The sequence below is a fragment of the Bos indicus x Bos taurus genome, chromosome 4 (assembly GCF_003369695.1).
Source record: "Bos indicus x Bos taurus breed Angus x Brahman F1 hybrid chromosome 4, Bos_hybrid_MaternalHap_v2.0, whole genome shotgun sequence".
Lineage (NCBI taxonomy): Eukaryota > Metazoa > Chordata > Mammalia > Artiodactyla > Bovidae > Bos > Bos indicus x Bos taurus.
Window position 1 is genome coordinate 32,183,217 of NC_040079.1, and position 13,015 is coordinate 32,196,231.

General features: G+C 36.7%; 1 protein-coding gene across 1 annotated transcript in view; it reads left to right on the forward strand.

Annotated features, from left to right (window-relative positions):
- The window catches only part of SLC13A1 (solute carrier family 13 member 1), a 104,206-nt gene that overhangs the window by 27,598 nt on the left and 63,593 nt on the right, over positions 1–13,015 (forward strand). The window contains exons 4-6 of the mRNA XM_027539119.1: positions 165–352; positions 943–1,000; positions 1,079–1,127. Coding sequence (XP_027394920.1) covers positions 165–352; positions 943–1,000; positions 1,079–1,127 — 295 coding nt within the window. The remainder of the gene's footprint in view (positions 1–164; positions 353–942; positions 1,001–1,078; positions 1,128–13,015) is intronic.

Genomic DNA, 13,015 nt, shown 5'->3' on the forward strand with positions numbered 1-13,015 from the left:
TGTCTATCCTGTTTTCAGAGTTCTTTACCTGGATGGAACTTTAACTGTCTTTATGTTTTGTAAAAACGACTTCTCAACTCACAAACAACATCCTTTACAGGTAAGTACTACAGAGCTGGTGAAGCTAGAGAGCACAATTCATACTGAAGGCCCTCTTGTTTCAGGCTGTCCTTGGGGTTCATGAGCAGTACCGCCTTCCTGTCGATGTGGCTTAGCAACACCTCTACTGCTGCCATGGTGATGCCCATCGTGGAGGCTGTGGCCCAGCAGGTCATCAGTGCAGAAGCAGAGGTGGAGGCTACTCAGATGACTTACTTCAGTGGATCTACCAACCAGGCACTGGAAATAGATGGTATCACATTTGCTTTGGCCACGGTGGGATCTAGCTATCTGGGCAATGGGATAAACTCAAGGATTATATTTTGAATTAATTATCCATACAGGCATGATATGAATTCAACCTTACTCTACCTCTATTTCCCAGTATTTATACAAGGGAGTTATATTACCCAAATATTTTACCTTCAATTAATGGCTGAATTTACATTCTCTGACAAAAGGGGAAGAAAAAGAATGACTTTTCTATACTTCAATCAATCTGATAAAACTCTCTTTTATGTCTTTATCAGTAGACTCAGGTTACTCTTTTACCCTGAAATGACTTTCCTGCATAATTTGTGAACCTTTAATTCCTGTATTCTATTTGGAGACAGCATCACATTCTACCTTGGTTATTTCTGGTTCTGATAAACTGCTTTGATTTAGTGAGAAAAATGTTGGGAGGATATTGGTGTTTGTAAAACACTTTATTATGATGAAGGTTATGTCAGTACAAAGTGAATTGGTTTATTTTCAGCCTCTCATAATGCTTCCACCTTCACACACACACACATACACTGATAATCCTTCATTTTAATTTTTTTTCTATTTAATGTTTTGCAGAAAGTATTAACGGACAAGAAGCAAATGAGAGAAAAGAGAAAACAAAACCAGTTCCAGGGTAAAGAATATTATTTTGATTAGGATTTTCAGAATTATATTTTAATGAAATTATAAACTGGGTAAATTTATTTTTCAGATACAGTAATGATGCAGGGAAAATTTCAAGCAAGATGGAGCTGGAAAAGGTACATTAAATTTGATTCTCTCTAAATAATTATACATGAAATTATATTAGATCTGCAGTTAGATATGTATGCATTTTAAAATCTGTTACTTGCTTCCTTGTCTATGAATTACTTTACTTGCCTACGTCAAAGCATGGTGTGATGGTTTGATAAGCCTTCATGGGTGGACTGAAATCAAAATCCTCATAGAAAAAGTTTTAGGCTCTGAAATCAGCATCATTTTCTCTTTTTAACAGATACCATAGTGATGGCAGTTTGCATATGTAATTTAAAGAAATATAATGCTAGCCTCAGAATATTGTTTCATTTTCTTATCAAAATCTTGCTGCCTTTTTATTAAGCACATTCTATTACTTCCAGGTTATGAACTTACAGCAACTCCTATTCGTATAATTACAACCCAGTTATCTTTAGTGTCCTTCTTGCTAGTAAATTCTAGTAGAATTCATAAGCTGCTACCGTCAAATGAAGATGGAGGCACTGTTTGTAGCCATTCTGGCTATTAAAGGAAGGAATAAGACTTTTGTAAACTATCCCGTAGAATTCATTTTCCCAGAATAAATCAATATAAAAATACTATACTAGGTTTTACTGGGAGAAATATATCTCAAGACCGCTGAAAAGTAAACCTGCACAGAAATAGTCCTACAGTAACCATGGCATTAGAAATATGAGAGTGGGGCATATGTTCCTTCCTCAGGCTATAATGCATTAGCATGCAACTGAATAGGAAAAAGAAAACCATCTTGTTATTTACAGAAATCTTTAAGGAAGAGTGATTTTTATGTAAAGAGAAAACTAATGTAGTGATAAGTTTTATACCACTAGCTACAGTGTACTTAAGGGTTTTTAGGATGAGAATTCAATACCTATTTCTGAAAATATTATCATCTTTAGGGAGGGAAATAATTCTTTTAGGACATAGAAAATCAGCAGTCTGCCATGTGTATTACAGAAAAATGCATCAGAAATGAGCTTTAAAAACTGTTGGGTATACTTGCACTCACTTGGTAACTCTCTTGGGGTCATCTTTAGAAACCCAGTTTTCTGGTGTGATGCTTAAATTTGAGATCAAGACCCTTCCAATGGTTTGGTTATCCAGCACTGTCCCAGGCGTGGTAGGAAAGTCTATGGATGAAAAGACCTCCTCTTTACCATGAGCAGCTCAAAACAGCAAACTGTGACATAAATACCACACCAAGGGTATACACAGAGACCAGATCTCCCAGAAGCTGAAACAACTAGCTCAGTCTGGGAATATTGCCAAGAGGGAATGCGAGGTCAAGAAATCTGAGTCTGGAGGGAAGATGGCACTCACAGTCAGAAATATGCGCCCTCCATGTGTGCAAGGACCAGGCCTACTTTGCTCCCCATTTAACACCCTACCACATTCCTCTGCTGACAGAGAGTAAGTATTCAATAGATAATTATCTTGGCTAATTAATGAAGGAATGAAAAAAGAAGAGGTAATGTAATCAGAGAATACATAAAATTCAAAGACCCCAAAATGTAGAGAGGGGATTTTTCAGGAAGCATGTCCAGTGTAGGTGCCAGGGATGAGCTGTGGAAAGTGAAATGTTTGGAGAGGTTGGGCCAGGTGAAAAATAGTAGTTTGTGCCATGCAAAGGATCCTAGTTTATCTTAAGGGAAATGGAAAGCTTTGAAGCCAGGAGGCAGTATGGTAAATTCTGCCCTTTGAGAAGCTTACTGTGGGAACAAAGTGAAGGACAGAGGGTATGGGCCTAACTGGACTTTCTGATTAATATGACTCTGTGGATGGAAGTGATAAAAGCATGGAAGATGCCTCTGTTACAGAAAGATAGATAAAAGGAGGTTTGTGATGCCACTGAGGAAGGAATAAGTTTTCAACAGGGAAATGTGAGATAACTGGGGTCTATTTTAGGCAGTAAAGATAATAAGTTCTGAGTTTGGTAGAGAAGAGCTAGGCCTTTGAACAATGATTCTATGGTCATTCTATAACTTCATATATAAAATTTTAGCTTGGTGTAAAAGAAAAATTAAGGGATAACTTTTTGCTCTAATAAAGTGCTATTTATAGGGGGTCACATGAAAGTATTTTTCACATACTGTACATTTAAGATAGATTTTTATTTTTGACAATTACAAATCTCAGATATAAACATAGTAGATTATTATACCATGTTGTTATAATAAACTGCACCTGTTCTTGATTTAAACTGGATAATTAAAGATTAATGATTATGTATGTATCTACTTGTATCCACTTAATCTAGCTATAAAATGGAAGGAATATTTATATTCATAATGTTTCAGTCTTCTGCTTTTTTCATCAAGTAGATAAGACATTTTATTGAATTAAATTAAATCCTGTGTGGTTTGGCTTTGAATGTGAACTACAAGTCAAAAAAAATCCAAATACTCTTTTTGAGAGAGGATGGTTTAAAATAAATTTCAAAGAAGAAAAAGAAGAAACAAAAGGACATAGAGTTTTTTGGTAATTTATACCATTTTGCCATGTTTTTACACATTTGAATCACCAACATGTTGATTTGATACACCTACATATTGAAAAGTGATCACCATCATAACTTTATTTAACACCTCCATCATATTATATAATTACCATTTATTGCAGTGTGAACGTTCAAAATTTACTCTCTTAGCAACTTTCAACTAATGTATATAATGTTATTAATTATAATAATCCTGCATTAGATACCTGGAACTTACTCATCTTAAAACTGGAAGCAGGTACCCTTTAAACTTTATCTCCCCATTCCCCCTGCTCTCCCCTCTAACCCCTGGTAAGCAACACTCTACTCTCCATTCTATGCGTTCAGCTTTTATGGATTTCCCATATCAATGATCGTTGTTGTTATTTAGTCACTAAGTCCTGTCTGACTCTTTTGCTACCCCATGGACTTTGTCCTACCAGGCTCCTCTGTCCATGGGATTTCCCAGGCAAGAATATTGGAGTGGGTTGCCATTTCCTTCTCCAGGGGATCTTCCCAACCCAGCAATCGAACCCACATCTCCTGCATTGGCAGGCAGATTCTTTATCACTGAGCCACCAGGGAAGCCCCTGTAAAAGTGTTACCATGCAGTATTTGTCTTTCCCTGCCCGACTTACTTCACTTAGCATAAAGCTATTATAATGATTGCCATTTCAGCAGTTTGAAATGATAACTCACTGTGCTTTTGATTTGCATTCCTCTGATGATTAGTGATGTTAAGCACCTTTTCATGTACCTGTTGACCACTTGGATGTCTTCTTTGTGAACTTGTCTTTTCAGTTCCTCTGCCTGTTTTTCAGTTGGATTGTCTGGGAGGTTATTCTGTTTGCTTGTTTGATTGGTTGGTTGTTTTTGCTAGTGAGTTGTATGAGTTCTTTGTAAACGTTATCAGTCCTAAAATTCTTGTTACTAGAATTGCAAAGTATTGGTATAGATGATAATGATAATTTGATAGTAATTTTCCTATTGCTGCTGCTACAGCAGCCAGTGGTGATGATTATATGTTGGTTTTGAACCTGATGGATATTCATCAGTTCCTCAGATTTCAGAAATGATTCAGGAGCTCTCCTATCTGAGTCTCATTCCTAAGCTGCATACATGAAAAAGATTCACAGTGTTCCCTTTTCACCATAGGCAATGGCCCAAACATTAGCAGAGCTCCCTACTCATGCCCAGAATAAAAATGGTAGGTAGGTATTTAGCCCATAAATTCTTTATTACTCCAAAAGTAGCTGAAATATTTTTAGAGAAGAAAAGGAACAAGAAGAAAGGAAGATCCCAAAAGACACTGACATATATGAGGGAATATTTGTCAGGTTCCAGTGGAGCAGTTAGAAGACCAATCATCACTCATATTATTTCCATAAGAAATGAATTTCAGGTATCCAGAAATCAATTTTTACATACCAAAAGAAGAATCAAGCTGCTATGTTTTTTCCTTTTTTCAAGCACTGGTATTAATCAAAGAAATATCTCAGATTTTTACACTGGCTCAATTTCTAAACCTCCAGGCATCTTTGAATGAAAGGAATTGGAAATTCAGTATGTTTTTAATGAAAGGCCTAAAATAATTGTTTTCCATTCATCTTATATAATTTGTAGTTTCCCCAAAAGGAAAAGTTCAAAGGAAAATTTCCTTGAACAAATTGAATCTTGCTTTTAATTAGATGTTGTTTAGTTTGGTGGTGAAATCCTTATTATTCGAAATCGAATTCTATAAAACAGCACTCTCTAATATTCTCTAAGAATTCTAAGACCCCTATAAAAGTAATAAGCATGGTTCATACTATCATGGACTAGGGGTGTTATTTCTGCCAAGTAGGGAGATATCAATTCTAGAATATCTGGCCCCTAGATCAAATGCGGAAATGGCATTTTAAATTAGGTCAGGTAGGTGCTACAAACAGAAGTTCTAAATTGCTTTTCCCTTTTCCTAGACCAGGCGAAGTTAGTTGGCCAGCAGAGCCAGTTTTTAGCACCGCTGAGACCTCACTTGACACAACCTACTATGGGTTTCCTCTACCCATCCAGCCAAATTCTGCAGGTTATAAAGATGTGAGCAGAGAGAAAGAGAAAGGCTATCACATACCCTTTAGGAATCACAGCATCACCAAAAGGCAAGAGATAACAAGGGTTGTTGAAGAAAAGGGAACCCCTATGGATTGTTGGTGGGAATATTAACTGGCGCAACCACTATAGGAAACAATGGATCAAAATACTAAAACAGGATCTAGCAATCCCACTACAGGGTATATATTCAAAGGAAATGAAAACAGGATCTTGAAGAGATATCTGCACTCACACTGTAGCATTATTCACAATAGCCAAAATATGGAAAAAATGAATGAATGGATTAAGAAGATGTGGTATGCATATACCATGGTATATTATTAAGCCATGAGAAAAAAAAAGGCAATTCTGCCATTCCAATTACATGGATGAACTTTGAGTGCAGTATGCTAAGTAAAATAAGCCAGGCACCTCCTCCTAAGTCACTTCAGTCGTGTCCGACTCTGTGCGACCCCATAGACGGCAGCCCACCAGGCTCCCTCATCCCTGGGATTCTCCAGGCAAGAACACTGGAGTGGGTTGCCATTTCCTTCTCCAATGCATGAAAGTGAAAAGTGAAAGTGAAGTCGCTCAGTCGTGTCCGACCCTCAGCGACCCCACGGACCGCAGCCTTCCAGGCTCCTCCATCCATGGGATTTTCCAGGCAAAAGTACTGGAGTGGGGTGCCACTGCCTTCTCCGAAGCCAGGCATAGAAGGACAAATACTGCATGGTTTCATTTATATATTGAATCTTGAAAATAAAAGTAAAACTCATAGAAATAAAGAATAGAAAATTGGTTCCCAGGAGCCAGGGGGTGGGAGTGGGTAAATAGGGAGATATTAGCAATAGGGTATAAGCATTTGGCTATAAGATAAATAAGGTCTGAGGACCTAATATAAAACATGGGGACTAGAGGTGATACTATTACTGTATGGTTGAGATTGGTTAAGGGACTGATACTTGAATGTGTCACCAATGAGAGAGAGAGAGAGAGAGGAAGTGGGGGACACATGCTGTAACTGAAGTATTTAAGGGCTGGGTGGGAATAATCTTTTCATAATGCATATGTAGATAAGATCACCATGATGTACACTTTAAATATCTTATGATTTTATTTGTCAGTTATACCTCAATAAAGTTGAAAGAGATCATAAGATATTTAAAGTATGCATTGGTGATTTGAAGAAGTATTCATGGTGAAATGGTTTCCCCTATCTGCTTGATTGGCATATTGATTGCCTCACATATTTATCTTTTTTTTTTTTTTTTTTGAGAGCATTTAAGTTCTACTCTTGGCAAATTTCAATTGTTGAGTGTAGTGATGTCACCTCTAGTCACCGTGTCTAGTCAATGGCTTCTCAGTCCTTACTCATAGCTGAAAGTTTATACATTTTACTTGGTTTTTTTTTAACTTGGCAGTTTTCTGCACCTCTGGGAACACAAGATGAAGTTGAAGTTTTAAAGGAAATTATAACTATTCTGCTCACTAATCCAATTTATGAGAACTCATGCCATTCAGTTGAGAATCTGGAAGCCTCATTATCAATGGTATTAAATCGGAACAAGGGATGATATTTCTGACATATAGTGGGATTCAGGTGGTGCTGATTCAGGTACTGGGATTCACCATGCAGGTGGTGCTTTCCTGGTGGCTCAGTGGTAAAGAATCTGCTGCAATGCAGGAGACTCAAAGATCTAGGCTCAATCCCTGGGTCGGGAAGATCCCCTGGAGGAGGAAATGGCAACCCACTCCAGTGTTCTTGCCTGGGAAATCCCATGGACAGAGGAGCCTGATGGCCTACAGTCCATAGGGTCACAGAAGAGTTGGATACAACTGAGAGACTAAATAACAACAATAAAAAATAGGTGGTGAGGTGAATTCACTTCTGAATAATTTATTTTGACATTCATAAAAAAAGAAGAATCATAGCAGCAGCCTGTGAGCACAGCCTCACTCAAGATTTTAACGTTTATTGTAGTCAAAACCCTAGCTGGGCTCCATTGGTTTACTTAGCTGGGTTTCCACAAAACATTTTGTTATTAACGAAATAATTGACTATTGATAATGCATTTTCTTCTATATATCACTTAATTTTGAACCACAAAAACGTGGTTCTTCACCTTTTATATTGTGGAAATATTATCTAGCAAGTATCATGAGCTTTGCCATGTTGGAAGTAACTGTACTTTCCCCTAACTGTACAGTAAACCTCCATAAAATAAACCTCCCATAGAATTTATTCTAATACTGTGTTTGTTTTGTCTCCTAAAATTCTCAACAATATTTTTCTTTTCATAGTCCAATGATATTCCCTAACAAAAGGGTACATTTATTTTGTTCCCAAATTTTTTCTCATGTATCTTGATTGTGAAATATTTTAATATATATATATATATATAAAGAATGTAACAAAAATTTTAAAGAAGATGATAAAATGGTTTATATCAACACCCCAGCTTAAGAAAAAGGACATAACAATTTCTAAAAATCCCCATGAGCTCTTCTTTGATTCCATTTCCTTTCCTCACACAATCATATCCAACCCCTTATGGAGGCAGCCACAGTCTCCAGAATTTCAAGTTAATCATTTTCTTGTTCTCTTTTCAGTATTACCGCTTCTATTAATTACTTCTTCATCTCAACAAACACCCAAAATAACAATAGTTTTAATAAGATAGAAATAGGCTGGTATAATGGTTCCACAGTCATGATGACCTTGACTATTTCTATTTCTGCTCTGCCGTCATCAGCACTTGACGGCTACCTCACGCTCAAGATGGCTGCCTTCTTGCCCTCTGTCCATTCTGTCTTCCAGCTACTGGGAAACAGAAAGGAGAACTCGAAAGGCAGAACAGACATATACTTAGCAATTCTTCCATTACTTTCCTGGGTTTAGAATTAGTCACATTTCTAATTTCTCCTTGAGTTTTAGTTGTATTTTTCTAGGAACTTATGCAGCCATCTCAAATTTAGTTGCATGTTGTTTTTAATAGTCTCTTATTACCTATTTAATTTCTATAGTATTTTTAGTTATATATCTTTTCATTCCTACTATTAGAATATTTTTTTCCAAAAGTGTACATTTTATAAGTCTGCCAAAGAACCAACTTTTGGCTCTTTTGATCCTATTTCATGTTATACATTATTAGTTTCTTCTTTTTATTACTTTGTTCTGTCTACTTCATCTTTCCATTTAGTTTTGCTACTTTTAAAATATAAATTTGCATTATTTGTTTGAACTTTTTCTTCTCTTCCAAAGTAAAAATTTGAGGAGACAAACTTTCTTCCATTTCTTCCACTTTACTTGTATTCTATATTTTTCAGTTTTTTGTGTCTTCTGATTTCCATTATATTAGTCTTTGATCCATGGGCTGCTTAGATGTATGTCTTAAATTTTGAAATAAATGAAATGTTTGTAGCTGCTTCTTGTTTTTTATTTCTAACATAAATTCCCTGTGGTCAAAAGCTTGTCTGTATGACATCAGTTCTTCTAAACTTGCTGAGGCAGATTTGTGGACTAGCCATGGCCAATTGTGATAAATATTTCATTTTACTTAAAAAGAACTGCATATTTTCAACTTATTGGGTGCAGTATTTTCTAAGCCTTTTAGATCAAGTTTGCCAGTTGTGATTTTCAAGTTGTCTGTGACCTAACAATTTTTGTCTGGCTAGCCAGCAACGAATGCAACTGTTTTGTTAACATCTCCCTCTATGATGTGAATATGTCTATGTCTCCTGATCTGTCAGTTTTGGTTTCTGTATAATCTTAGATTATTCAGATTATGTTATTACACCCCTATAAGTTTGGAATATTTATATATTCCTGGCTAAGTAATGCTTTTACCATTTTGCCTGTCCCTTTTAATCAATGGTCGGAGAAGGCGATGGCACCCACTCCAGTGCTCTTGCCTGGAAAATCCCATGGACGGAGGAGCCTGGTGGGCTGCAGTCCATGAGGTCGCTAAGAGTCGGACACAACTGAGCAACTTCACTTTCACTTTTCAGCAACTTCACTCCCACTTTTCAGCAACTTCACTTTCACTTTTCACTTTCATGCATTGGAGAAGGAAATGGCAACCCACTCCAGTGTTCTTGCCCTGGAGAATCCCAGGGACAGGGGAGCCTGGTGGGCTGCCATCTATGGGGTCTCACAGAGTCAGACACGACTGAAGTGACTTAGCAGCAGCAGCAGCAGCAGTTTAATCAATGGTAATATTTTGGAATCTTAGTGTTTGTCTGATGAAAGTGTAATAGCAATACTAGCTTTCTTTAAGCTAGTGTTTACTTGGCATTACTTCTGTCCTTTCAGTTTCAATAGTTCTATGTCCTTATACTTTAGATGTTTCTCTTATAAAAAGCATATTATTGGCTTTTGCATTTTTATTCAGGTTAGAAAATTTTGCCTGACAAGATTGATCCACTTGAACTTTCTGTGACCTTATAAGTTTAGAGTAATTTTTAGTGCCAGATTTCTATGTTTTTCAAGTAATTATTCTTTCCATCTCTCTTTCCTGCATTATTTTGCAGTTGTTATCTTTTTGTTCTTTGGTTTTTTAATATAATCCTACACAGACACACACACACACACACACACACACACACACACACACACTTGTACTGATGTCCTGTGCTGCTATGTTATTTATATTTCAGTCATTTTTTACCACTATAAAAGAGCAGAATCTTTTTTTCAATAGCATGTATGTTTTGATTTTTTGTTCTTCACTAAGAAATTACAAAGGAAGCTTCTAAATACTTAACAGGATATAACATTTTGTAAAATAAATAATGGATTTAATTGATTTTCAGCATTGATGAAAACAGAATTTTTGAAAAGTCCTGTTTTCTGTGCTAAATTTTAAAAACCTATTCATTATACTATTACTATTAATGTATAAACTAACATCCTGATTCACACTATGCATCATAATTCTTTATTAACTATAATGGATAGAAATCCTCATTCAAGGAATCTTGCTGATAACTTCAAATTTGTTACCAGCTCTTCTGAGTCATTCAGGTTATTGCTGATTAGATCCTTACCAGATCTTCATGAAGAGTTTACATCAAGGGCAGGAGAAGGATGTCCTCTTACATTTTCTTGTGTTGTCTTCATTATAGGGTTTTTTTAAGTAACTTCCTGTAGAAATCACTTAAAGCTAGAAGCACATTGTGGAAGGACTGGTTGAATTAAAGCTAGAAAGGATCATTTGTTATCCTCTTAACCAAGACCATATAAACTCAGCACGTCAAGAGTGAGCACGGTTGCATGGCCCTACTGTCACTGTCTATGCACTCTGGAGCTTTCCTCTCCTTTCCCTGTTTTCTCCATCATCCCCCAGAGTGGATGCCATCGAGACACGAAGGTCAATTTGTGCAAGAATTATTAGTCAAGAATCATTTATTTACTTGTATTTTAAAGTTAAAAGAGAAATATCACATCTTCCAATAAGATGGCAGATTAAAAAGGTCCATTTATCTTCACTCTATCCTGAATCTCATTAAAAAAAGAACAGACTTTTTAAGGTAAAGTCACAATTATAAAAATGTCAAGTGAGAAGATGACAGCAAAATCACTTTGGAACCTGGAAAGTTAAAGAATAGGTGGGAAATGCCTCAATTAGTCAATGAAAGTGGAATTCTAGTTAACAGTGAGGAAAGAAAATAAGCAATCGAATTTACCTACCAGTAGCCCTCAAAGTTTTTAAAATGTTGAAAAGTGAGGGAACTTAAACAATTGTTTAAGAAACAGTTGAATACACAATTTTCTCCCGCAAGTCTCCATGGATGCAGCTGTTCCTCCTCCACCAAACAGAAGTGTAATCTTTAGACAGGTGACACAGAGGGTAAGGAGAACTCGATGCAGTTTCAAATTGGGGATAATTTCATGATGAAAACAGAGATACCGACTGACCATTTACATGTTGAATGGTGAGAAGCCTGCCTTCTACCCTGCTAGCCCCAATAACCAGACCTATTCCCTCCTCGTGTCAGTAGGCAAGAGAACAGGGAGGTTTTTCTTTGGGCAATGCAGCCAACATAAGAGAAAAGATGAAAATATATGGCATTGGGTTTTCTCCCCAAAACGCCCCAATCAGATGATACTAGATATGAGCCCACATTCACCAACAAATCCCAAAGCACATATACGAGGATTCCAGCCAGCTTTTCACTGCGTTAAATATGAGCAAAGCACCAAAGTTCCTGGATATCTGAAGACAGCCTCAGGTGTGGAAGGGAGAGACTTAAACAAAGAAAAGGAAAACAGAAACTTGCAGGAAACAGATTGTGCAAAAAAGATGAAAACAGAAGAAAAGAAGCTATCATTAATATATTCAGAGAGGGAAACAAAGAATCTGCATTCATGAAATATGAAGGACATTCTATAATAGAGGAACAAGAAGCAGAACAAATATAAATAAAATAGGGAATGAATTTATAAAATACTAAATACAATGTAAAGATATGAAATATAAGTAGAAACTTTAGTATAAAAAGAATAAGCAAGATGAGAAAAGATAGGAGTTTCAGAAAAAGAGTAGAGAAAACTGAGAAGATTCTATCAAAATTCAAGAAAACTTCCATAATGGAAAAATATAATTTTTATGACATGCTCCCACTGGGTACCAGCAAGATGGATGGGACAGATACACATAGGGAAGGACATTGAGAGTTCAGAATACAGTGAATGAAGAGAAGACCCTAAGAGTTTCCAGAAAGAGAGAAAAACCGATTCCTTTGGATAGAAAACATGAATAACAGAAGACTTCTTTAGAGCAACCCTGGAAATTCACAGGCAATCAGGGAAGAATGCCTTCAAAAATCTAAGTAACATTGTTTACAACCTAGAAATCAATACCCAGTCGAACTATCAATGAAGGAAGAGGGTAGACTTAAGTCTAGATCACTCCTTGCAGGTCTAGAGGAAGAAAGGGACTAGATGTAGGACAGACAGGAAAGCCCTGAAGAGGTGTCTCTAAGACAATGGAATTGGTAGAATACTGTTGTAGATTAAATATCCATCTGCAGTGCCGGAGACCTGGGTTCAATCCCTGAGCTGGGACGATCCCCTGGAGAAGGGAAAGGCTACCCACTCCAGTATTCTGGCCTAGAGAATTCCATGGACTGTATAGTCCATGGGGTCACAAAGAGTCAGACACGACTGAGCGACTTTCACTTTACTTTGTTGTAGATTAGGTATCGCATCATTTTCTTTTTCAGACAAAACATTTAAGTAACCAGGGAATATTTCGGGCTGATTTAAGGTATCCACTTAGAAAACTAATCAAGTAAGCAGGGGACACAAAACAGGAAAAGTAATATATATCTGATTTCTCAGTT